General features: G+C 44.6%; 1 protein-coding gene across 5 annotated transcripts in view; it reads left to right on the forward strand.

Annotated features, from left to right (window-relative positions):
- Positions 1–1812: 1812 nt before the first annotated feature.
- Positions 1813–27746, forward strand: part of TMEM178B (transmembrane protein 178B) — a 214405-nt gene continuing 188471 nt past the window's right edge. For 2 of the 5 annotated variants that reach the window (XR_005260589.2, XM_072039031.1), the window contains exon 1: positions 1825–4096. Coding sequence is in view for 4 of the 5 variants with exons in the window: in XM_072039031.1 (XP_071895132.1) it covers positions 3715–4096 (382 nt within the window). In the remaining variant the exon portion in view is untranslated. Of the gene's footprint in view, positions 4097–27746 lie in introns of all 5 variants that reach the window. The other 3 variants (XM_021273708.4, XM_027446340.3, XM_027446395.3) reach the window with 3 other exon arrangements.

The following is a 27746-nucleotide window of genomic DNA, read 5'->3' on the forward strand; positions in this document are numbered from 1 at the left end:
TTTCAGAGAAAAAGATAAAACCTGGAACCACATGGCAATTTTTGGCTCTCAACCCTGTGTGTAAGAACAAGAAGAGGGAACAAGTCTGGTTTCTCCCCCTGCAAAAATCCCCCTGTCCCAAACTCTCTTTGTTCCTTGGAGTGGGACAGAAACACCTGGCATCTGAATCGTACTGGGACCAATTAAATTTTGGTTCTTTGGGTGGTAATCCTAATATTTAAATAGAAAGCAAATTTTGGCATTATAAACTTAGGCAATTTACCTGTCCCTAATGTATCTTAGGCCAACATCATGAGAAAAACAGATCTAGTTGCTGGGTCCTCCATTTGCCCTTACCCCCATCCTCCAGTTCTGTAGTCTAAACAGAGAATAAATGCAGCAAACCCACACTTACTTTAAAGCCTGCCTCATGACAGAGCAAGAGAACCATTCAACCCTTTCAGCACCTGGTTCCTGCTTTTTATTGGCTAATGGGTTTTTAAGTCTAAAATTCAACAATTCTATCAACCAGAAATATGTTTGGTAAAAGTAGGCTTGTGCCTACTTTTTTTGTGTTCTTGTCCCCCAGCTTGGGACTTGATGCTAAAAATTAACAAAGAAATCCAGGTGCACTCTTGTCTCTGTATGGGCACAATGCAAGAAACCTGTTTGCCATCTTCTTCTTATAGGATCCCGGAGCTTTTTGACCACAAAGCTTTAAATTTTATCCCTGAACAGAAGACAACTATGGCTGCTCCAAGCCCATTATAATATTTATTTTTTTTTTACGCACTGGTATGTAGTTGCTTGAAAAATCCTGTTACAGAAGTTAATCTACCCGTGTCAGCTGTTGTATGCATTTTTTTTTAAGCCTTGGATCCTTCAAAATTTACCTTTGTTATGAACAGCAAAGGGAAGCTACTGCTAAAAATGTGAAGTGGTGCCCTGTTTCCATAAAACAATTATCTGGAGCTTTCCAGCTACAGTTAATATTCATAGCCTAACACTGAAATTTTGCAATCGAGCTGTTTCAGCAGATGTGTCTGATCACAGTGTCTGTGGTTGGGATGGATGACTTCCCCTTGTGAGCCTCTTGATCGTGCTAGGGGCTTGGACGATATGGTACACTTAAAAAGAAAAATGGTTTAGTGGGAGAGGTGTCCTTACATAGCCAGAAATCCCGAATTACTTGGGACCTTGAGTACCCGGTTCTGGTACACAAAGAGCTTCTCTGTCCCCATTCTGTCCTCCCTTCTGTGGCGAACACGATTTGTGTGGCTAGGGCTAAGAGCCAGCACAGCCCCAGCACTGCCCAAGAGGAACCACCAGCCCAGGGACTACTGTCAGGGCTAGATTTCATTTTTTGGATGGCATAGTTTGGGCTGCAGGGGCCAAAAGTCAGTGGGATTCTGCACAGGTGTAGGTTTTTGCAGCACCCATTCCCGGGGAGGCGTGGGGCTGTAGACCTTGTGGTGCAGCGGGAGTGACCGCAGTGCTTGCAGTGTGTGCAGTGGGGTCCCTCTGCCAGCTCCAGGATGCTCTGGTACCCAGGGCGGGGTGTGCCAGGACCCAGGGTGTTTTGGTGAAAGGGAAACGATTAGGCTTATTTCCTTTTTAAACAGCACGATTCGGAGTCTGGAGGCCTCCATTTCTGGATCACACAGAATCCAGGTCCTGAATCCAGGGTCAGCTCACGCTTCGCGTTACATGGTAGGTGGGATTTTTTTTTTTGGTGCAGTAAGAAACAGCTACAGTTGTCTGGGATTTGGGTGGCACAACGTAAGGTCTCGTGACCAAGAACGAGCAGGATCCAGTTAAATCCAGGTTTTACATTTTCCCCGTGTAAGAAAGTAAGGCTTCGACATTTCCTGTCTGCGAAGTGGTGCAGTTTATCTTTAAGGAGGCTAGAGAAATAAGAAATGAGTCTCACGTTGCACGGGTGACATCACTGGCTTTTGGCTCCGTGCTCTGTATTCTCTGTCTGTAGGCTTTAGCCAAGGCTGCAGGGCTGAGTGTTTGAACAAGGCAAGATTCCCAGGTGTACGGAAGATTGGATTCACTCTTATTTGGGTTAAAAAACGGTGAAATGAGATTTCTAAAGCTCACGGACTCCAGCTCGCCTTCTGTTGCTTTTGATTTCTACAAGATGGGTGAGTTATTCCCAGCAGAGAGAAAGGGAGTGGAAATCTAAGGAGCAAAAAAAAAAATAAAATATGTCTGCATATATATCTGCTGATGCCGGGGATACGGCTCACATGAAGCTGCTGAGCTAAAACCCTCAGCCCCTACGTGGAGAGCAGGCCATATGGCAGAGAAATGGTGCAGACCGAAAGCTGTTGACAACTGTTAGGGGCTGCTTTCCCCTCCCCGTGTAAGGTGTGTAGCTTTTTTTCCTCCCTCCCTCCCCCTCCCACCCCCCCCCCCGGTTTGTTTTGGTTTGATTTCCCCCGACCTCCCCTCCCCGTTCCCGAGCATCCTCTCAACCAGCCATCGCTCTGCCTGCCTGCCTTCATCTTGCAGATGGTTAACGTGCCCCTGTGTTAGGAAAACTGTGCACAACAAACCGAGGCGGCGGTGACGAAGGAAGAAGCCGTTCAGATACCGGCGGAAGGGGGTGGAAGAAGGATGCTGGGGCCGAGGACCGCTGCCAGAGCTGCCTAGCGGGAGGTGCGCACTCCCCGCTCTGTGGCAGAGCATCCGGAGGCCCCCGCGGCTCCCTTGGTGCCTCTCGCCCTGTCTGGGTGCAGACAGCCACCGTGCTCGCTGCCACGGCAGGGATTTGGGGTGCTTGGGCTACGGCTGGCCAGGGAAGGGCTCGTTGCATGACGCTGCCCTGATGCCAGCGCAGACAACGGGACTGGCCAAGTGAATGGCGAGGCTGGCGGAGAGGAGCTGAGGTGCCTTGGAGAGGATCTGAGGTGCCTCAGAGAGGAGCTGAGGTGTCTCGGAGAGGAGCTGAGGTGTCTCGGAAGCCAGGATGCCGGCTGAAGTCTGCTAAGGGAGAAACCTGTGCATGCCTGCATTCCCAGCCACAGCCAGGGAGCTTGCGTTTCAGCCGCGATTTAAAGCAGCAGCAGCAGCAGCAACAACAGATTGCTCGCCCTCCTGCTCCCTCCCTTTCGACCCCGCTTTCAACCCAAGCCAGCGAGCGACCGTCCGGATGCTGCTCTTGCTGGGCTGCTGACAAAGACGAGGCAAGGCACCCCTCCTGAACCCGGGCCGGCCGCCCGCCTCAACGGGGGACGCTGCTGCCTGGCGAACTTTTCTGTCCTGCGATGCTGGGCTGAAGCCCCGGGTCTGCAAGCCATCCCTCCCGCATCTCCCAGCTGGTCAGACTGAAAGAGATTAATGGACTGATCAAACAGCTGTAGCTTTCGAGCCTTGTCGGGGGAGGGGGTTGCTCCTTCAGCCCCCACAGCTCGGGTGCTCGTGGCGAGGCCAAGAGGACGCCTTTGTATAGGCTCGCTGGAGGTGGGAGGCTGTGTTTCCCCTCGCCAGGTCTCCTCCGCAGGGGAGCAGAGGCAGATGAGCCCCCAGGACTGCCCCCAGGGCAGAACTTTGTAGCGCTCCGGGCGTCCCCCCGCAGCGTGGATGTGAGCCGCACGAGCTGGGGATGTCTGAGGCAGCCTGTGCCGAGTGACACCCAGCAGCTGCTCCGCAGGATTCGGCGTGGCCTCACGCTCAAGGGCTTTGCCTGTTGTGAAGATGCCCATGGTGTTTCTGTGAAGCTGAGGCATGGCTGCTGGAAGGTTGCTGCTGTATGCTGGCCTCTCTTTAGCTCTGTGTGCCCTGGGCATGCTGGCTGTGGCCATCTGCTCTGACCATTGGTACGAAACTGACGCCAGGAAGCACAGGGAGAGGTGCAAGAGCATCACCACTAAGAGAAATGACCCTGGCTTCATATATAACTCCAACAACAACCTGCCTCTCAGGGCCAGCAGGTCGAGGTTGGACCGCTGGGAAGGGAAACTCCTCTTGGCAAGGAACAGGAGGCAGATCTTTGCCATGAGCGCAGTCGACGAGTGCAACAGACAGTACAACTCCACCAACATGGGGCTCTGGAGGAAATGCCACCGGCAAGGGTTCGACCAAGAGCTGGAGGAGCTGATTGCCAAAGGTAAGGGCTGTTTTTACCAAATGGACGTGCCAGGCCCTCCTGAGCTGAGCAGAGCCCTTTGGGCTCGCAGATGGGAGCGGGTGTCTCCAGCCAAGCCCCTCTCCTTGCGGAGAGCGAGGTGGCTTGGCTGGGCATTGCTCCCCACAGCATCACCAGGGCCATTCCCCACAGGGTCTCCACTGCAGAGACGTGGGGCTGGGTAGCAAGCAGGCAGTGGGGTCACCCACTGCAGACACACCCCAGAATGTCTCTCGCCTGTCTCTGTCTCCCTAAGCTTATTGCAGTCTGCCCATCACCATGGCATCCGAATATTTCCCACGTAGTAGTAAAGTGCATTAATAAAGCAGACGCAGGGTATTTTTTATTTTATTTTTAGTTTGACCCTGCTGACTCAGGCAAAGTACATGTTATTTTATTGGAGGCTGCATGTGTCTGTATTTCATCATTCCCTTACCAAATGCCCCATCAGTCCGGAATCACACTATTTGTAGCGCTCACATGCAGGCATCTTCTGTCGTCAAATGGAGAGTAAACAAAGAGAAATGCTAAAAAGCGGGAGGAAACACAGCTTGCTGTTTACACTGAGCTGTTTTGGAATATTTTCAATGCCTACAAAACATTACATGAATTCATTGGTTGTGTTAGGAATCATTCTCTCTCAAAGTGGAGGTGCATCTGTTTGCCTGTAGCATTTTTGTGCTATTCTTTTCCTTGTCTTCTGCTCCTCCTTATTCTATTTTCCCCAGACATGCCAGTTCAAAATGATGGCCAGTTCACCTCGAATGTTTCTTTGAAGTGTATCAAGGGGAGACGTGCATAAAACCCTGTCTATACATCCCGTCTATGAAAGATTTATGTTTTTGCAGGATGTTTTTTGCAGGGGTTTCAGCTAGGGATGACAGCATCTTTGCTGCCCACAGCATGGTTACTCCATGCAACAGAATAACATTCCCCTCCCATGGTTCTTCTGTTGCATTCAGATGTTTCTCTGGAGATTTATTTCCATCACAGTGAAATCATTGCTTCTTACACTGGGCAAGCTTTAAAAATACTTGTTTTCTACGTGTATTCGCTGTCCCAAACTCCCTTGATAGCCCGTGTTAATTCCCTCTTCAGGCTCTGCATGCAGAATTATGCTTAAGGCTGATTACTCGCGGGGGATATACTTTCACATGTGTTTGCCAATGTGTACATCTAGTTCCGTACGTCTTACAAGGGAGCCATGGAGGTCCGTAGCACAGCACAGACCTGCGCTGAAGCCATGCACACGGGTGATGCGGTGGGGAACCTCTCTGTGTTGCCACTGACCCTTAATGTCCAGCTGCTATTTAATGACCTACATGGGATGAATTGGTGGCTTCAATCCTGCATGTAATGGACAAGTGTTAGCATCCTGGCACCTTGCTGCTCGTGCCAATGCTGAGGGATTCCTCTTCTCCACCTAGGCGAGGATGGGTGTGCTGGACCCGCTGTTGAGGGCTGGATCACTCTGCCACATGTGCTTCCCGTGCTTGGGGCACAAACTGAGAATTTCAGCCTTGCTAGCAGGCAAACATTGCACCAGACCTCACCTTGGGCAAACAGTTTCAATTACTAGAGAGGCTGTTCGTCTTGAATTAAGTTAGAGTCATTCCTCTTCCACCACCCGCCTTGTCCTGGGTTCTGGGTATGCAGGAGAAGATAGGCTTCATTTTGGAGGGAGGATTGTACTGCATGTCTCAGTCATGATGAAGAGTGTTGCTTTGGCACCTCCAGGCTAAAACATAGCAGAGCAAATATAATGGCATTTGGTAAGATTCAGCTTCTGACTTGTTCAGAAACACAACCTAGGATAGCAGTATTGTAAGATTGTTTATCCACTTAAGTACATGGCTAGATCAAAATGAATGGATTTTACTCTGCCTTCACCAAAAAGTGATGTAAAAGAATTGCCTATTAATAATGCTTGTATGCTGGAATCACTGAATTAGAAACCTGATATGTGTGTGCAGGAGCCATCTTTACAAGGGGAAGCAACAAGTGTCCCTGTTCCCACCTAAGGACAGACATCAGAAGTTTCTTTACAATCCACAGCTAAATGGTGAAAGTGAAATAAGTACATTTGGCACTGCTGTCAGATGTTGAGAACTGCTACAAGTCCCAGAGGAGGCAGGAGTTGCAGGTTCATCTCAACCATGCTTGTCTAGTTTTTTTCCATGTCAGGCACTCATATGGAGCTAGAGATTGCAGGGGTGGTGGTGTTTGGGCAAAACATACCTTGTGCAAACGTGAAGAACCACAAATGTGCTGTACCTGTAGCCATCAAATACCCTGGCTGGGGTGCATATTCCTGCACAGAGGAAATATCTCTCTGGGTAAAGCCAGAGCTCCAGGGCAAATACCATGTAAGAGAGGATGGCATTGGTACACGGGCCTTTTACTCTCCATCCTCTGCTGGCTGTTAATTAAATCTGGTGCACCTCTTCCGGAACTGGATAAACCAGTGAAGGTTCTGGCCCCAAATATTGCATATAATTCTATATGTAATTGAATGTGAAAGCTATTAAGTTTTTTTTTTTTCTTTTTTTACAGAAGCTAAGTGATCCATTTATTTAGAGACAGATCCCACACTTTTCCCTAGGCAAAACTTCCAGTTTTGAAAATGGTAGGTTTGTCTATCAAAAGATAATAAAGAAATAGTCATTAAGAGCCTAACTAGCTTTGCAAATGCCCTGCAGTTATTCTGCTTGTGAACTCTGCTGAAATTAATACAAGCTGTAGGCAATGGCTCATGGCAGGATCAGGCCCTATGGTAGTTGGCAGTATACTGATGCCAGTGGTTTTAAAAAACTGTTCTGTTTCTGAAGATTCCGGGTCACTTTTGTAATTCTGTTCTGTATTTGTTAGTTTTACTTCTGGCAAATAAATGAAAACATTTATGTTGGATTTTGCTGGAAAAGCTGGAAACCCATTGCATCAGATTTCTTATGGATAGAGATAATATACACTATTTCGTATACAAAGTAGTTGGTTCCAGTTATATTTCTCCCATCTATTTTTTATATCCCCATAGAAGCCAGGTGAATTTCAAAATAATGCAATTAGACAAATAGGCAATGAGTTAAAATATTTTTTTACAACCAAACATACTCAGGGAGAGGCAGGCAGACATAAGAAACCAAAGACCTGAAGAATATTCTAACACTGCATCAAAACTAGGCAATACGTTCTCTTTGTTATCAGAACTAAAAACAAAACAAAGCAAAACCAAACCATAAGAACCATAAATTCCAATCAATAAAGAGACCACTGGAGTCAAAAATGCAAACCCAGGGCCCAGTCTGGCTAACTTTTACTCACCTGAATAATCTTTATGCCTGTTAATGGGCTATTTGGGCTGACGGAAAACACTCTTGTAAAGAAGGACCAGTCAAAAAGAAGAGGTTATGAAGTTGCTCCTCTGTTTCTGCCTTGGATTTTGATCAAGTCTTTTAACATCCCAGGACCAAAATTTCAGTCTTGATCCCTGAAGCCCTGAGCAGCCAGGAAATGTTGGCCCTGGTTTTGTCCAGCACAATGCTCCAAGCTTCTTCTGATTCTCAAGCATCTGTGCAGTCTCCTCAGTCAATTAAGTAGCCCTGCTGCTTAATGCCCTTTTGAATACAGTGTTCCCTATATCCTGTTAGATCCACTGGCTTCCTGTTTGCCACTGAGTTCATAGCAAAAGCAGCTATAGCCTACCAAAAAATCCCAGGGAACCAATCACCTCCAGCTCTACGTGCGCAGAGGTTAAAAATGCAGGTAAGCATCCATTCATGGCAGGGGGAAGGCTGAGTTCATTTCCTGCCATGGCAATCTCCAGCTCACAGTGCCTTGCATACAACTCTTAGTGACCCCAAAAATAAACCTGCAAGCCACAGGGTCTGTCTGCATCATATGGCAACGCTGCTCAAATGCTTTCCTGCTCTAGCTGAGAAGGAAACAAGAAAGGATAAAAAGAAATTACATCGTTTAATTATAAAGGTACGATAAAGTACACAAAGAGGCTGCACAGTAACCAGAGACTGCTCCATTTTGACAATTACTGCTCAGAGGACCTTGCATTTCACTTCTGGAGGTCTGCCAGTTAAGCCTGCCTGGATGGGGCTCTGCTGCCTGCCATTGGAATCCAATTTTATCTAATAAAACCTTTACAGTGACCTTATTATTTCAACTCCCCTTTTACCTTTCTCCCTACCCCAAGGTCCATGGGAGCTGTAGTAAATCCTTTTTAAAAAACATTTTATTGCGTGTATGCTTACACCCGTGCCACCACTGAAAAAAAAAAAAAAAAGAAAAAAAAAAGAGAAAATAAGAGAAACTAATTCCTGGGCAGCCTACCTCCGCACCAAATAGTATGCAAGATTTCTGAGATGAAAGCCTTCTCTGTTCTGATTGTCAGATGCATGGCACAATTGAGGAAGAAAGGCTTAACAAGACTACTCCATCCGTCACTAGGGATTATTTATACACAATTGGAAAAGCCTGAAGAGAGGCTACGTGCAGCTATCTCTAGGAGTAAAAAGATCCCTTTTCGTACAACTGCTTGCAATGCTACGAGCTTACCTTTCAGGTCTGTGGATTTAAGTTGTAAAATGTAAATTTTTGCCAGGCAAATTACAACAGCTGTTTTTTCATGTATCCTCCATACGTTTAAAGTATGTAAGTAAGCGCTTTGTTTATGTGTCTGAAATCCCACCAAATGTACTCGTTATAAAAAGGACTTTATTGAAGCCTTGATTCTGATCCTAGTGAAGTCAATAGTAAATGTTTTATTGAACATGGTGATGCAGCAAGTTCAGGCCTTTAGTGTTTCCTTTGAGGTTAAAATTGTCCCCGGGAAGAAAGGCCAGCACAAGGTCTGTGCTCCATTCTGTCACACCGAATTTCATCTGGCGGGGTTAGTTAAAATTTAAGCAGGAGATAGACTTTGAGTTGAATCTTAGGTTAACCAAGTATTTCGCCTTCACTGTTTTCAGTGATGCAGTTTTCTTAGTCTGTCGATGCAGATGGGAAATCAAATAACTGCATGTTTCCACAAATACAGGAAAGGCATTCTCTTGTTCGGAGATGTTCCAAAATCATTTAATGGATGAAATCACTGGTGTTTCATGCGTGTGAGTTCCAGTAGGATTTGGCCCTTCCCTTTTTAAATAAGCAATTTTAATACATTAATTGCATCAAACTCAAAAAGCAATTCGTTAAAAATTACCTTTACCAGAAGTAATGAGAACCTGACACATTCCTCTGACACATCTGAGATAATTAGTTTGATAATGCATATCTGCTAAAAATACTAAGAACATATATGTAATTTAACAGAGATGCAACTGTTTTTAATCATGCTCTTTTAAAGAGCAAATTTCAATCAAGCTGTTGGCTTTCAAGCAAAATTGCCAGGGAAGATGAATGGAAATTTTGGCTGAGCAAAAATGATGGGCTCATGCCCTTCTCAACAGAATCTGATGTTTGCAGAGCTGCCTACAGGACTGTGTGCTTAATTCCTGTTCATTTAACTGAGCATCCAAATCCTTTTGAGTAATCTCAGCATTTTTATTCCTTTTGCCTATTCCATAAAAACTTCTTTAAAAGTGTGGGTAAAGATTTAATATGAGTGCCGTTGTGCTCTGTTTACTGCAGGAATAAACATATATTAAGAGAGTATTTACATAGAAATGAAATTGTTTGAACTATTTCGTCAACTCCATTGATAAAAATCCATATTAATATTGTTTTTACTCATTGAAGAAGTCTTTCTGTGCACTCAGAATAGCTGTTCAAGAATGGCATGGGTTCATTAACTGTTGCAGAGCCAGTGAGTGTGTAAGAAGACTTTGTGTCTTGTAGGTTCTGCAAAAATAATGATAATCATTTATAATGTAAGTTACTTAATGGCTCATTGCTAATCAAGTGTTGCTGGAACTCTTGAGTACACATTCACCTCTTTAAAAGAAAAAGAAAGAAAGGGATTTTGTTATTGTTAAGGCATAAATAAATAAAGAATGTGCATTCTGAAATCCAAGTGCCCTTAACAGACCATTCAAAATAGCATCCACTTAATGGAAAAGAATATAAACCAACATATTTTCTCTGCAGGAGAGAAATCAGACTATAAAACGGAAATTTCCCCATTTTCTCTCTTATAATGCTTTATTCTTCCACAAATAAATATTCAGAGCTGTCCAGCTGATCCAGCTGAAGTCATAATCCTCTGTAGATAACTACCAAAATAGGTGAAAAGAGGTAGTGTTGGAGTTAAGACAGGGTTTACAGAGCCAGAATTCAGTCCAAGCTCTACCATAGTCTTTCTTCATGACCTGAGGCAAATGACTTAATCTCTTGTACCTCAGCTCAGTAGCAGTATAATGGGGATTTTGTTCATTATTATTAATACCAGTTAGACTTCTACCACAGGATTTATGAGCCTTAATCATGGATAAGAAATAACGGAACAGAAAAATGTCCCCGTCCTTTTGACATGTTGCTGCACTTTAAATAGTGGAGAGTAATGCAGCCTTGTGAGAGAGTACAAGGAGACGACAAGGTAATTATGTTCAGCATGACCGGCAGTGGTTTTAGAACACCAGCAGCCTAACCACATTTCTGTAAGCACCACGAAATGCGGGATTCCACGAAGGGTTGTAAAGAAGGGTAATGAGTAAGACGTGCAGATGTTTACAACATTGTCTTCCAGAGATTGAGGGATGGCATCAACAAAATCATGGGTCATGTCTTCTTGAAAAATTAATAAGTAGGTGATGGGGACTGACCTCTTTGGTTGACTGTAGGAAGAAGTTGACATTTCCTTAATGAAGACAAGTAGATTGTGCTAATGAGATAGATAGATATTGGGACAGCAGTCCAGGGCTGCTAAGAGAAATGACCTGGTCAGGGTGGCAGGTTTGGAAAAGGATATTTCTAGCAGCTTCCTGAATGGCTACACGAAGGGCGAGATCACATTTGTAAAGGTCAGAGAAAGAAATATTGTAGTAATAAAGACATGTGATGATGAGAGCCAGGATGGAAAAATAATCTGAAAACCTTACACATCCCTTGGATATACTGACATGGTGAGATACACAGAATGATGTTGCTCAAGTACACCACAACAACAAGGAAAGTCATACATCTGGCTATGCTAATCAAGAGAGAAATTACTGGAGATAATATATAGTAAAGAAGAAGGGACAAGAATGTTAGGAACTCAGTTTTACCTATGGTAAGTTTAGTTGGATATCTATGTCTCTGAGGGAGTATTAGAGAGACTGTGGGTATGGACACAGGGAGACAAGTTTGCGTTAGATGAGTAAATCTGTACAATGCTGCATGGAGATGGTAATATGGAATCACAGCCTAAGACTTGGGCAGCAGCAGGTTCAGTGGAGAGGAAGCTGCACAGAACTGGGGGGCTCAGTTTGGAACTGGTGGGGGGACTCCAGCTGGGGGTTGTACGTGGCATGTTCAGGGATGTTGGTGATGAAAGGAAGGAGAGAAAAAGACACAGTATTCAGAGAGGAAACTAAATGCTTTAAGGTGAAAAAATGTTTCAAGGTGAGAAAGAGAAAAGAGATTGGATAGCACTTGTGTTATGGGAGCAGAGAGACCGAGGGGCATGAGAGGTCAAGGAGGAGAGAGAATGAGAGCACAGGAATGGCCATGAGGAAGGTCAGGAGATGGAGTAAGACTGACTCGTTTGCAAATATGTGAAATGAAAGAAGATTACCTCTTAGGAGGTTTTTCATTTGTGGGAAAGAACGAGGAAGGAGTGGTAGGAGCGGAAGAGGAAACAGAAGGCAAAACTACTGGGAGAGGAATGTCATAGTCATTTTTCTCATGGAAGAACTGGATGAAATCCTGTGTAACAGCTGAAGCGGGGGCTGGAGGAGGTGGGAGGGTCTGAGGAGTGAGCCAAATGTGGCAAAGAGGTGACTATGACTGCCAGTCTGAGATCTAGCTGAGCTGAGCTGAGCTGGAGGAGTAAGCCCGAGAAAAGAGCAGAACTACATGGGGGAACAATGCATTTGTACTGGAGAAAGTTAGCCAGGTAGTGGGATTCCCATTGGAGATGCTCTGTCAGAGATAGCAGAGAGCAGCCAGCGTGGGTCAATAGGGATTTGGGATGGCAGGGCAAAAGTAGATAGGGGATTGCTGAGTAAAATGTCTATGAATGGGAGTGCAGCACAGATCAAATCAGCATTTAAAGAAAGGAAAGAAATGATAAATAGGCTGATAAAGGCCTAAGAACACGCCAGAAGTCCTTAATACTGATGATCTGAGGTGACAGAAAGGCTGAACAAGCTTAGCATGGGGTGGTGGCTGATGGGTGTTGCAGAAAGAGCCCAGGCGAGGGGCCAAGAGGTGGAGCAGGAGGATCAGGGGAGAGCATGGGGCCTGTTGTGAAGCCCAGGCCTGGGTTTTCAGCAACAGAGTAGGTCAAACAGGGTTATAGATTTATAGATTCTATAAATCTATAGGTTATAGATTCTTTTATGAATCGCATGTATGGTGTACAGAAGAGGTGGTCACACGCCCTTAGAGCAGAGCTGGGAGGACCTCCCCAGTATCCCCAGCTGCTTTCTCCAGCAGCTCTACCTCAGCCATCCCGAGGGACTTGGCACTCAGTGTTGGGAGGCAGGCTGGATGTCCTGAGCTGGGTGACTGTCTGCATCTCGTGCCAGGTGCCAGGGACTGCTCTCAGGCTCTGAAGCTCTCCATCCACCTCTGCCACCTCTCTGCAGTGTCAGTAAATGTCTGACCTGTTCCAAAGTGACTTGTGATTCTCTTTTAACATATGGATGCGAGCTGAAACACCATAAAAGAATGGATGTTCCAAGATGCCTAGTGTATACAGGTAATTGGGACCCATTAAGGTACTCATCAGAGTGGGTGAAAGTCATTGAGAATTGCTTGTAAGAGCCCTTATGCAGTTCAGAGACCTTTTGTTGTTCCTGAGACATTTTAGAAAAGCTTCCTAAATGTATTTCTAGACTTTCTAATAGGATAAAACAGATATTTTAATTTTATTGGGTAATCAGATCTATTTGAAAAGATCTTTCTGCTTAAATATGAATGTACAATGCTTGTCTCTGTGTCTCTGCTAATCAATATGTATCTTTGAAAATACAAAAATGCCTTTATGAGCATAAAATAAGATAAAAATATATTTTTATAGACACTTTTGCCCGGGGTCATTTAATGACATAACAGAATCCAAAAACACAACACCAACAGCAATTTAAATCAGATGTTAAAGGTGTAAGTTAATGTCACTATGCTCATTTCGAAGGAGTGATGCTGATTTATGGCAGCTGATGATCCAATTCTTCTGCCTTAGGTACTTTGTTATTTCCCCCTGTGACAGTATCTGAATAGTACATGTCCTGATATTTAACCATAAAGGACTCCTGAAGAGTGGGTTTATCCCTGTTTTACACAAAGGACCATTGTCCAGTGATATAAACATATCCTGCAGGACAAAAGTTGGCACTGGACAGAAATTTCCCACTGTTAGTCTCTAACTGCACGAGTTGGTGTTTTGTATTAAATTTCACCCCTTGTCTGCTCACCAGACCTCAAGATTACCCAGTTCTTCTCGATCATATTCCATAATAGTTAAAGAGATAGGGAGGAATGCTATACTGATCAGAGAGATAAAGTGGCCGGCTACCAGGAACAGGGGAAATGGAAAAAAACTCAAATAGCTTAATGGGCTCAAATTGGGAAGCTGGATAATTTCCATCTCCGAGTACTGAAAGATGTGGTATGTGACATTGCAAGTCCAGTAAAAAGGATTTTCAATAAATCTGTCTAATTAAGATGGTACATTAGGAATGAAAAGTAGCAAATCTATATTTAAAGAAAAGGGAAAAAATTGTCTGGGCCACAGAGGACCTTTTAGTTTGATCACAATAATACTAAGCAGAGTTTAAAGGAAGTTCTAAGGGAAAGATGAATTAAACACACGCAGGGGAAAGAAATACACATGCAACATATGTTTTTCTATGTGAAGTGTGCCAAACTACCCTGATATATTTTGCCAGGAAGATAACTGGTTTTCCAGGCAAAGAAATGCAGTAGAACTAACATATTGGGATTTGGGGAAAGGATTTTATATTCTGCCCCCGAGGAAACAATTCATTACAATGTTAAGGTAATTAGCACACAATTTGCAGTGCGCTTAAGGAACTGGCTGGAGGAAGCCAACAAGTGCAGAGAGAAGGAGCATTAAGACAAAGGCAGGTCCAGACTAGAGTTCTTGAAGTAGGGGACCAACCTCATTTAACAATGTCACTAATGATACTGGAGCAGGGTCTTTAAGGGGAGGTGATTGCTGTCATTGCTCTGGGCAGAAATAGAAAGATGCTTGCTGCTGACACAAAAATGTGGCACCACCAAGGGAAAGAAGACCTGGAATATCATGTATGGAGAACTGGGTAATCTTGAGGACAGGGTGGTAGAAAAGATGTGAAATTTAATAATTAAAAAAAAAAAAAAAAAAAAAAAGAAAGAAAGAAAGAAAAAAGAAAGAAATAAGGGTCATGCAGTTAGAGAGAAACAATATGATGTTTCTTTTCAGTGTGAATGTTTGCACCAGAACAGTGTAAACCAGGACAGGTTTACATTGTTGGACAAATACCCTCTGTATTGCATACTGAAATTCTTGTCCTCCAGGCATTTTGACTGTGGGGGTTCAGGTGGCTTCCTACTTGCCCAGGTTCTGCAGCGGGATTCCTCTGTAGGTGGGAAAGGTACATGCCTAAATTCATTCAACATGCAGGTGGTTTGTGACTGTGGAGCACAAGTTACAGTTGACAAGGATAAGGGCGTCATCAGTGTGTGCTTGTCCTTAAGCATGAACACAGAACAGCAAAGCTGTGACCAGGAAAAAGGCAGGTGCAGTCAGATATTTCAAGTAGGGAAACCTTTAAGTTATGGGTAAGGCGTTAATCAAACCTTTTCTGTTATAAACTTCACTATTCTTGTCAACCACCTCTGAGAAGGACGAATTCAAACTGAGGCAGGTCCAGAGTGAGGTTAATAGCATGAAGAGAGAGATGAAAAATCTATTTTACAAATACAAGTGTTATCCGGAAGAAATAGGGTTGAACATAGGAGAGGGGGAAGATGTGTTTAAGCTAAGGACAACCTTATCAGAGAAAATACTGTGTGTGAGGACCATGAATACATGTACAGGCTGAAAGCTCATGTGGGATCCTAGAAGAAGTGATGAGGGCACAGCACTCCTAACAGGTTTTAAGGATGAAGATGGGTATATTTAGGAGGAAGGATTATATGATATTCTTGCCTGCTATGCAAGAAAAATGAACACAGACAGTCCCTTCTAGCGTTGTGTCCTTGTGAAGCATGTCACAGGGCTGTGAAGGATTTATTTGTTATTACTATTAATTCCCCCTTTTTCCCCAAGGAAGAGCATATTCAGCTCTGTGTCAAGGGGGACCTGACGGAAGGAGTGTTTTGTCACCAGGCTGTCTGACAACAGCCGTGGTTGTCTGGTGAGAGGGAAGGGACCCAAGACAAATCCAGTGGCACCATCCCAGCAGCTTTGTCTCCTTCACCTAGGTCTGAGCTGCACTTCATTTCTTCCCTGTGACACCCCACACATCTGTGAAGGACTGCAGATGAGGCCTGTGTGCACTTAATGCGCATTTTTCATATCTTTCCTTTAGATAATGCAGTTAATAGGGTCTTTGTTTCCTGGCTCCCTCATCTGCTTTCATCTTGTATTGCCTTAGCTCAACAAGAGCAAAGTCCTGTTAGATTCTCAGCCATTTGTATTCATAAGCCAGGGGAATGCAGAGTCTTCAACTTCTTCATTTAAATAGTTTATATAAAATAAAATAGAAGCTATGGTATTTATGTACTATATTTAAACATTCAGGATTGCTGGCAGCAGTGGAATTATACTCTTATTTGCACATATTTAAATTACCATGAAATGTGTATTTCAGTTCACAAAAACGTTCAGCCATTTGGCTGGCGATGCTGGGTTAGTTTGCATGTAGTGGGAAGGGTTTTGTCACGGGATACACCAGCTAATGGCACCTGCTCCTGGGTGTTCCTGCACCTGTGTGTGCAGCAACAGACCACAGCTCTCACACATCTCAGGGAAAGGGAATGGAAAGGCCCCACAGAAAAAAAAAAATAAAAAAATAGGAAAACATCATCTGGGATAGCATTTGGGGATATTATTTAGTTCCCCCCAGAAGTGGAATAATGCTCTGTCAAACAGGATGGAGCAAGACAAGCTGGGATGTTCAGTATGGCTGGAGTTTTGGGGAATCCTGCATGAGAATGTTATCTACCTCTGTGCCTAAGCACCCAGAGAAGAGGGATTATACAGATGGTGGATCAGAGAAGGAGTTTTTATTTTCCACTTTTGTTGAGGAATGACCACAGCCTTACGAGGATCAGATCCCATTCTGCTCCAGAGGAACTGGAGAGTGTGGTGGGTGGCAGAGGCCAAGAGGGGGAGACTGGAGGTTGCTGGTGTCGCCTCTGTGGGCACATCACATCCGTGGGGACGGCTGGATGTGAGGTCCTCTGCCAGCGTGCTGAGCTGTGTGGATGTCAGACACCTCACTTGTGGGAGCCCTGTGTGTGTGGCAGAAGATGCTACAGTGAGCCGCTCTGTGCCGCTGAGAGTTTGCCACAAGGGTTCTCTGTGCTCATTTATGCAGGCTTGAGCTGCCTGTCCTTTTTACGTGAAATGGGTTTTCATATCCAAGAGGAAAGAGGACTGCTTTGTACCCAGTATCCCAAGGAGCCTCCAGTTTTCAAATGCCATTCATTGTAATCCACTGATCCCAGTGGGAAATGGGGCCATAGCCGCAGACTCGCAGAGGTGTATCAGGTTTGTGGGGATGGGAAGGTTGCAGTACAGTCTTGCGCTGACCACTATCAGGTCCCTGTTTCCCAGTGATGAGGTGGCTGCGGACTGGGCTTGCGCAGCATCTTGGCCTCAGGACTGTGGAACCTCTGTCTGGGGAAACCACAGGGACTTTTTCCAAATCCAGAAGAGATGATTTAAAAGGAGTTTTCATCAGAAAAAGTGGGGCAACTTGTTTAGGTGTCTTAAAGAGAATTGTTTAGGTGTCTTAAAGAGAAGGAGGGGGAGCCTACTTGAATGGCTGGAGGGAGGAGAGGTGCACACCAGCACAAGGTCAGGCCTCACAGTGACAGTGGCAGCACTGCAGGGGTGGCTTCGGCCTTCATCCCAACCCCTTCCTCTTATCCTTGCCGTGAGGAACCCAGTCCTGTGCTCACCAGTGTTCCCGGCACTCTGTGCCACACCAAAGCTTGTGGCAGATCTTTCCTCCTCGTGTTCATCAGTTACTGTTAGCATCCTGCCTGTGACAGCAACTAATTGTGTTGTCAGTGCCTTCAGATGAAGAATAAGCAGCAGGAGCAGATGAACTCTTCAGCTGCAAAGTCTTTCCTTGTGCATGTTTCTAAGAATACCACTACAATGAGACAGAAAGGGGAAAGAAGCAGGATTTCTCTTGGCAGAAAGTTGCCTGCAGTGCCCTAGCCCTTCTTCGCCTGCTGCCAGCCTTCCTTTGAGCCAAGGGCCTCAGGCATCTCAGCCACCTCTGCACTGCTGCATTTGGTAGTGTTACCATATTTTGGCTGGAGCGAGGTTCTGGAGTGAGGTTTTTGGCTGGTGGGATAAGGATGACGTGTAGGACACATCTAAAGATTCTCCCCCCTTTCAGTGTAGTTCATTACATTTTAGGAGTTCCTGGGCCTGCATTTTGAGGGCGGTTATTTGGTTGCTGCGGTGTGATGGGACATTGTATCTGTCACGTAGAAAACCAAGTTGTTTGGATCTTCATCTTGGGTTCCTGTCCGTGCTAAAACACCAGTTTAATCTGTACCCTTCTGTCAGGACAGGGGTGTATCACTGTGTGGCGTTGGAGGAGGCCACAGGAAGTTTCTGGTAGATTTAGTGGCCCCTGGTCAGTGAACAGGTGGGAGTCCTTGGAGCTTGGCTCTTGTGTCCTGGGCCCCGTCAACGTGACAGTATATTAACCCTGGCATCAGGGTCCACAGCCTGGGCTGTGCAATCGTGCAATTTCACATCCGTAGCATTTATCACTGAACCTGCCCCTTGAGGCAGGTCAGCGCTCCTGAGTTGAAGCTTTCATTTGAGAAAGTTTTGCTATCCATCACGGTTATGACAATGACCTTCAAAGTTGATATGCCAGTTTAGACATCTGGTGCACAGATATTTGAGCCAGAATGTAGAAGGAACCTGTAAGAATCTGATTGTGGATGGAGGAAATTGGTCAGAAGTCCTCTCTGTAGTCATTAACAGTTTCTTTCACCATCAGCCTGTTCCTTTTCAAAGGCTAATATCAATTATTTTTCCTTTGTTTCTGAGGGTCTGGGAGCTGAGAAATGACGCCTCTGACATTTCAGCTGTAAAGGATATGGAGAAAATATTCACATGAAACATGTAAGACCTAGAATTTACCATCACAAATGCCAACCTGGTTTCAAAGGATTTAGAAAGCATATTGTCTTCCATGCTGTTTGATATTCTTCTATTGATATATTGTCTTTGTAGCGTTTTCATCTACTAATTGATGTGTGACTCTATATGCTGATCTTTTAGCTGTGCTCAGATTTTATATCAGACACAGAACTTTGTTTACTCATGAATCTCGTGGTCCTTATTAAAGGGTTAGGAAGGTAGGACAGAGTACATTTGTAGTTCTCATGGCCTTAGAGGTAATGTTATTGAAATGAAGCAGAGATGTGTGCCTGAGCATCCAGGCAGTCTGAAAAAAATAATAAGGAGATCACTGGAGTCTGTGGTTCACCTCACTGGAGCACTGCATTTCAAGCCAGAAGGTGACAATTCAACTTCAGTGATGAAGGGAAGGTCAGTGTGAGAATTAAGTTGCTGGGGCTGAAGGCCTGGAGCTGTGGAGCAAAGAAAACAAAGACAAAATTAGAGGAGACTCACACAAAGAGAGAAGAGGAAGAAGAGAAGGGAAACACCAGTGAGCTGAGACAGCAGGGGCTAGAAGGGGAGCAGGTCTTTTGTTGAGTATGAAGGCCAGGATTTGGCCTTGAACAAATATTGAAATTATAGCAGCTACATAAAGACCATGTTTCCCCTTTGGCTCTTAGCAAATGGCTGTGCTGATGGCATGTTTGTGGAAGGTATGAGAAGATCCTGAACTCCAGCCTTGACTATGAACTGGATGTACCATGAGATTTTTCCACCAGTGATGCCTTTGGGTGCTGAGAGCACCCTCGCTGTAGGATGGGCAAGAAGATCACAGTTACTTCAGCAAACTGTGAGCAACCTAGGGAATCTTGAAAGGGCTATTTCACCTTCCACTTATGTCTGTGCAGAGCCTCCTTTGGGGCAGGACTTCCCGTAGAGCACTTATGATCAAGTTTTCCTCCAGAAACTGAAGCAGGAACCAAAATCCTTTGGAAAGCCCTGCATATAAATATCTTGTTTAGTTAGTCTAATAAAGGTATTACTAACAGTGCTGCTTTGAGGATTTATTGGGGGATTTCAGTAAGACAGTGTTAGCAGTGGAATTATAGTCATTCTCTGGTAAGACCCTGTCAATGCGAGAGAAAATAACGTTGATCCAATCAGAGATATTTTGCAGGATCAATGTAATATTCCTCTGCGTAATCACAAATGAAGGATTATAGGCCTGTACTGGGAGTGACAAAGGATCACTTGACAGATCACAGCCTCATTTGTTCTTGATGTTTTAACTAGTAAAATATAGGCGGTTTTTAAAAGTGTGCATATATAGCCCCGTATCTTGAATAAATCTAGGTTCTTTCAGGCCACAAGCATGAATTTCAGTCTACTGCTTTTAAACAATATTTTGGGTTACATGCTGTTTTCCTAACTGAGCCACACATCGTGGTGTGACCTTGAGACAATTTCCCCACACCCAGCACAACCATGTGCACAGAAGGGGAGAGGACACATCAACACAGGGCACAGACCTTACGGCCCAATAGCCTGGTAATGTTAGAGGCCATCCAAAACACTACTTGTGTTTTCAGATGACTTCAGCTGCAGGGCTGCAAAAGTTATTTGGGGAAGGAAAAACAGCTATTACAAGTGACATGTAAAATTAGAAGGGATACAGCTCTGGTGAAAATGCAGCAGGGGTCAACCTGTTTCCGCCATGGGCTGGGATAGATAACTGAGCAGCTCCCTTCTGCCACCATGGGCAGGACACTGCTGGTACCAAGGCATGCAGTTTTGCCAGAAAGGCTGTGACTAGCATGGGGTGTGTGTAAGGAAAGGAGAGGACACAAAAGCCTGTTGGGATTAACCCCCTCACAGGAGCTCAGACCATGGGCAACTGCGTGCTGTTCTGCTGATGGACACTCCCATAGGACCTGGTAATTCTGCCCTGGGAAGGTACCATGGGTCTGTCACCATGGGTGACACTGACATCATGGCTTGCCAACATCATGAGGTGCCATATTTTTTTGTCTCTTGCTACCTGGAATAACCAGTGGTTAGATTGCTTCTTCAAAATGCAGTGCTGAGGAGTAATCTGTTGGAGCAATCATTTACAGTATCAGCGCTGGCCACCACAGCCCTTGGATGTATTTATATCCTCGTAACTCATGACTGCCTGTCAGTTGTTCTGTTGGTGAGCCTGTAGGAAATCCACATTAAAAGAACATTAGGGGTTCTGACTTAAACCTAGAAAAGCATGAAAAATCAGAGTAAATCCATGCTGATAGTCTGTTCGTCATTGCGTGCGTTCAGGATGGACTCTTATGCTGGATTTTCACTCTTAACTCTCAGCATCCTGGCTCTGGGAGCCTTCTCAGATTGTTGGTATTTCTGGACTGTGCATATTTCCATGTTAGTGGATGCATAGGCATATGATGAGCATGCGGGTGTAATTTGCATTTTAAAATAGTCTTAAATAAGCTCTCATGTCTGCAGCTGGGCTTTGAGAGGATCATGTTCCCTGGAGTTAGCCCAGGGCAATGTGCTGAAGATCACACATTGCTTTTGCTCTGTTCTTGCTCAAGCAAAACTGCTTTTAAGTCTGGGGGAGCAAAGTCGCTCTCGCTGACGCTGGAAGCAAGCATGGCTTGGACTTCAGTAGGACACAGATTTTGCTGAACATTAATGTTTGCTTATGAGAAGACCTGAGGAAAAAAATGGAGAAAGGCCTTCTGGACTAAGCTTCCCAGGGGTTTACAAATCACTTCTTGCACAGGTTCTCTGCCATGTGAGTCCCTTGAAATATTTCCTGGAGTTGAGCGGGAGGTTTGCCTAGAGAAAATGACCTACATACAAGGCAAGCAGCATGTAACACTTGCAGTTAACATCGTATTTGTTGGTGTAATAAAAGCATGTCGACAATGCAGTCTTGCCAAATTCCCCTTGCTTATTTGGCTGGGATATGTATATTTTCCTGAGGAGGGCATAAAATGATGTTCATTTGTTTCCTTACTACGCTCTTGGCAAGTGAGTATATTTTGTGCCTGGGACAATAAATTTCCAAGTGAATTTCTCAAGGCCATTACTCTGAGCCACTGTCCAAAACAGTCCAAAGAAAAATAATCGGAGACTCTGTATCAATTCATATAACTACCTCTACAAAGAAAATGCTGAATCTTTGCTTAAATAGTCCAGTATGCCTCAAACATCCGTGCCTCTGCAGAACTTGATTCCTCTGGGAAAGCTGCAGAAGGTGATGTTCCCGTTCAGACAGACAGCGTCACTCACAGATAAGTAACGCAGATCTTCCCTGGTGCACGCTGCAGCGACCAAATCTTTCCTATCGTGTCACGCCTGTTACATTTTTCTTTTCTTTTTTTTTTTCTTTTTTTTTTTTTCTTTTTTCCCCAGTGGGATTTGCAATCACAGCGAGTCACCTTGCATGCTGACTTGTACCCTAAGCAACTGAACATGAGTGCAAGGCTTGGGTGAGATGTGGCTGGCTGCAATTAAGTGCAGCCCATTAGCGAGCAGGTGAGGTCAGGACTTTCCTTTGAAAACCCTTTGGGGATGGATTAGCCAGGCTGCTGCCCAGGCCGGAGAAGTGTACCATGATATTCACGTCACTGGAATCTTTACATCCATCACTGCAGCATCTAAACACAGGCATGCACATCTCCGCTAGGAAACACAGCTCGGAGACTGTCTGGAATAGATAAGGCACCATGTATTATTAATGACCCAATTGAAGTTTCTATAGTAGTATTTGTACTATGCCCTCTGCAGCTCGATTCCCCTCTTCTTTTTTAAATCTCCCTTTGAATACGACGATTTATTTTGAGCTGCCTGATGCCACCCAAGCTGGAGGAGCCGAATTCCTGTTTCAGGCAGCCAAAGTTGGCTGCGGGCTTATCCAGCAAAATGGACGTGTAAATCAGCGAGCGCTGCAAGAGGAGCACTTAATTGAAGCTTTATCAAGGGCCTGCAGAGCTGACCTCCGAGCAGCCGGCTGGACCGCAGCTGGGATGGGCAGGAGCCAGCAGCCGTCGCTGATGACTAAGGCCGTGTGCGCAGAAAGCATTTACTTGCACAGCTCGCCTGCTTTACCCACGGGTGGCGGAGCATGGCATAGCTAGGGGTGACTTAAATTGTTTGGTTTAACTCACTTAAATTGCTCCTTTCAGCAGAGATTCATAGCTCCAAAAGCACTTTGATGGCTTGGGAGCTGCATGTGCTGGACTGAAGCTAACACCAGGCTGCGGACCATGGGGGTCAGGGTGGTGTGAGGGCGATGTCAGAGCACACGGTGGTGTGATGGCATGGGCAGATGGAGAAGTTCTGTTTTTCTCACCGGTCTGAAACTGAAATAGTTGATCTGGGCTGTTTCCTGTCCATTCTGCAGGAGCATCTCTCTGTCCTGCATCTCTGCAACTGCATACGCAGAGACAGGCAAATACCAAAAAATTCTAGATATTTGTCTATTGAGAAATGGACACCACTGAATGATGCAAGCGGGCTAAAGAAAAGCCTACTGAAGCCCTGGAGGTTGAAGGCAGAAGGAGAAAGAACCGCGTGACATTTCACAAAGCTGGAAATAATGAAGGACCAAATTAATTTGGCGATAAAACTTAAACAATCTAACAGATAATTGGGAACTCGCTGACAACATTTTACTACACGTCTGCAAAAAGCTGTGGTGCCAGATATGAGAAAGAAGACCATATTGTTAAAACCTACAATAACTGTGCTATGAGGGGAAGTAAAAGTAGCAGGAAATAAAAATTGTGAATGTGCCTGTTCTCACAGACAGGAAGAAGAAAGGGGGACATGCTGAAATATCAAGAAATGAGAAACTCAGAATTGTAAAAACTAAATGGGAGAAGAAGTGCGAGAGAGGAAAGCTGTGTCTAGCAGAGTTAAAACAGGAAACTAACTGCCAAAATCTATTAAACAACAGATATTTCAAGTAAATTATTATTATATACGCTGCAATAGCAAAGGATATTAATGACAGAAATGCTAACAACAGTATTTGTCTTTTGCCAAATGGAAATGATTAAAAAAAATAATGTGGAAATCAAAGATATGTTTAATAATTATTTTTATTCTGTTTCTGGAAAAAAGCTAGATGAGTTATTCTTGCCATCTGATGACAACAAAATACTTTCTTCTCCAGCAGTAATTTAGGCTGTCAGAGCGCGGTTAATAAAGTCAGTCATTTTAATTTAATAGATCTGAATAATTTGATACCAAGTGTTCGAAAAGAGCTGGCTAAGGATATTTCCAGGCCTAATTCATACAAATGGTGATTTTCAGGATTTGTCAGGATGCTGGTGAAATGTCAAAGACCTAGGAGAAAGCTGGTGTTACTCAGACTCTTGAAAAGTGTAAATAGAGCAATATAACAAAAAAAGTAATGTAGCAGCTGACATAATTAATTAATTAATTCATAAAGAGTTAAATGCAGATATGCTAACTAATGCTAATCAACCTGCATTTGTAACAATAAATCTCATTACACTAATTTTTGTTGATAAAGGCACGGGTGTTGATTGAATATTCCTTCTCTTCTTTCAGGCACTTGACTCAGTACCAGATGACATTTTGATTAATAAGCTACAGAAATCAACATGACGCACATTAAATGGATTAAAAAGCTGTCTGAATTGCAGAGTTTAGAATGAAATTTTCTGTAGACATAAAACAGATTTCTAGCGGGCTGTTTCAGGTAACAGCTTTTTGCATTAGGCTTGTCACCATTTCTATTGAAGACCTGGAAGAAAACATGATGGAGGTACCCATAAAGCGTACTAAAAACAGTTTTGGGAGCGATAAATAATAATGCAAACCAGGTTATTCATTGGAAGTGGTCTGGATCTCTTTGCAAAGTGGACAGAAAGAATATGTATTTTAGCTCCATCTGTTTGGGGCAGTGGGATGTCGCAGAGAGAAAACTGATCTGTCCTAGCATCTGTACTGGACGCAAATCATGCACCTTGGCTGTGCCTCTGACAACATGTCTCGGTCCACAGCTGGCCCAGACATGATCCCAAGGCTGAAGGAGCTCAGTCAGCGGAGTTTAGCAAAGGGAAGGTCCCTGGGTGAGATCCTGTCCTTTGAACAGAAATGAATTCAGGACAGTCCGGTGGCTTGTACTGCACTGCACAGCTGGGTGAATAATCGCAGGGCTGACTTCTGGGTTTATAATCTGTGATTTAACTTTGCACCCAAGTCCTGGCACTGGAAGATGAGTGCCTGACACGGAGAGTTCAAATTTTATGTGTGTCAGCCAAGGTTCTTCTGGCTTTTCTGAATGTAGATCAAAACTCGTAGTATTTTTTGTGTGTCAGTACGCACAGCCATAAACACATCCACTCCAAAGCACATATCCTTGACGTGGCTTTGATAACTGGGTAGATCTGGTGGCACAGCAAGGCAATAATATAGGAGCCCTCGTAATGGAGGGCCGTATTCTGCTGCTTCCCTGAGGTAAAGCTGAGAGGACTTTACCAGCTTCATCAGCATCATGTTGATTTTACTGTAGCGTATCTCAGAGCAGAGCTTACCCTTGCAAATCAGCGTTGCCAGTTGTCCCACAAGAAGGGATGAATGTGGTGGTGGTGCCAGGAGCAGGCAATAAAAGAAGGAAAGCATCTATGAGAGCTACAGCAAGGAAGGACAGATGGAGGAAAGCCGTCAGGAGCAAGATGGAGGCTATAAAACAGCAAAATGGGAAAGCTGCATTTTAAACTGTAGTTTTGTATACTTAAAAAAAAAAAAAAAAAAAAGGATTTTTTTGTTCTGTGAAAAGTGGGAGAAGTGTTGGACAAAAGGAGAGATTCGGTAGGGGAAGAAATGAAGATAAAGCATGTAAATAAAGGATGGGGGGAGAGAAAAGGAGAGGAAACAAACATGTTTGTTGGGCGTTGTGACCTTCTGTTACACTTACTGAATTATTCATTCTGATATTTGCGGTATCTTCCTGCCAGACAGTTAGTGTCACGATATAAGTGAGAGCACAACCCTGCTGCTGCTGCTACTGGAGGGATTTTGATGTTGAACTGCAGTGACCCACCTCCCCCCCACCCTGCCATTAGGTGATTATGAATTATATGCCGAGTGCCTCTAATAACTAAAGGGAAAGGGCTGCTCAGCACATTTGGAATGTAAATCTCATTTTTTTCTCTTTTGTAGGTCATGAAATGCAGTCCTCTTCTAAACCTCTGTGCTCAAATCGCAAACTCCTGCTGCACATAAATTCCTCAGCCCATCCTCTGCAGGGGTGACATCTCACCCAACAGTGAACCCCTCAGCATGCTGCGGGCTGGAGATAAGATTGCTATTATTATTTTAAATGCAGACATGCTGCATCGTGTCACTAAAAAATTCCTACGTAGATGTTATACCATATGGGAAGGCAGACTATTGAAAAAAAACAACATAGAGATCGATGCCGTGTTTCAATTAAAATGCAGGAACTTAATTTATGTTTTTCACTAGCAAGCAGATAGTCACAGGATGCAATTTTCAGGGAATCAGCACTTACTAGCCAAAATTTCAGAAGTATTTACTGCCTGGCCCCATTCAAATAACCCAAATAACTGCATTTTCAGAAAAAAAGCCCCGTTGAGCCCCATCTGCAGCTCCTGGGCAGCCCTTGGCACCTGCTTTGCAGGAGTAGGCTCTGGGCTGTCCCAGGATGAAGTGGCATCCTCTGGAGAAGACAGCTCTGTGGTTGTGCTTTGCCAGAAGTGAAAGGGAGAAAAGAAACCCTTCAGTTCATGACACAGATGGGTGTAATTCTCTGCTTTATGACTGGGGGCATTCAGTTATCATTCCGGTTATGGATGGTCAGTTTTTGTTTCATACTACACTGATATTGTGGGACATGCAGTTCAGTCTTCAAGCTTCATTTCAGAGGAGAGGGCAAGGCATGCAAATGGTTAAAAGGAGGGAAGGCTGTGTAAAAGGGAAAAAAAAAATATTTATTTATTTATTTATGTATTTTGCTTTTGGGGGAGGCAGCTTCTCTCTCTGGGGAGAAATTTGCCTTTCTACCCTCCTCGAAACTGAGTTCTGGGCCAACATGGCACTAAGACATTGGTGCTGGCCAATTCCACTTCATCATATCCACCCCAAATATTTGTAGCCCAGCAGAGGGCCACATTGCTTACCTCCCCGCATAAGCTCAAAGGGATTTCTTTGCTTGTGAATTGTTTTTTCTTCCAGCTGCCCTGATACTTCAGTTATTCCCACTGAAGAAGGGATGTCCTACAGGACTCGGGACAGACTATGCAGCCTCTCACCCATGGGCTTTAATTTGACCTTGCTCGCATCACTGGTGACCAAAAGTTATTACCATAAGTGGCTTACGTGAAATGTATTGGTCTCAGTCAATTATTAGCAGACAGTTGTCTGCCTCACCAAACCACCATCACAAATGGTGCTTTTTTGGGAAGTCTTAAGCAGAGCCAGGGTCAGTGCTGCTGGACTGAAACCTCAGCAAAAGTGCCCGGAGAACAGGCTTTAAGTTTTGTGCTTATTCATTTTCAGGAGAATGAAAATAACACCAGCCGTAAAATAGCCGTAAAAGCTATTTCAGGCCTGCATCAATGAAAGCAGTGGGGCTTTCTGGGGCTGCTCTGCCTTGTGTGTGGGCCCACTCCCCAGGCAGCCTCCATCTCCAGAAGATTTGAAGGTGGCACAAAGCCTCGCAGGCTGCTCCCGTCCCCATCTCTGCTGAGCCCGGGATGTGCCCCGCATATCAGTTTTTACTTAGCGTGGTCAGCTTTGGTCCATGCAGGGTATCACACCATGGACAAAGAGGCCCACTGTCTGCCAGGCCTCTCTGAGCTGCCGAGCACCCTCCACCTGAGGTGGTACCACCACCACAGGTACCTGGCCTCCCTGGGGTATGGACTTGGCCTAGGAGGAGGGAGGGCAGAGGGGCCATTTTGCTTGAAGGTAGGCAGCAAATTTACAGGCTGTAGGCCTGCAAGAATTAATCTGGAAAGTCAAAATACCACTTTTTTCCTTTTGTTTTTTCTTCTCAGAACTGAAACACCAGAAGTAGACACTCCGTTTGAATCAGCAGAAAGTCCCTGTTTTGGTAGCTGAGTTATTTCTTTTTGATTTTGCTTTATTTATTCATTTATCTCG

Source organism: Anas platyrhynchos, chromosome 1 (genome assembly GCF_047663525.1).
Source record: "Anas platyrhynchos isolate ZD024472 breed Pekin duck chromosome 1, IASCAAS_PekinDuck_T2T, whole genome shotgun sequence".
Classification (NCBI taxonomy): domain Eukaryota; kingdom Metazoa; phylum Chordata; class Aves; order Anseriformes; family Anatidae; genus Anas; species Anas platyrhynchos.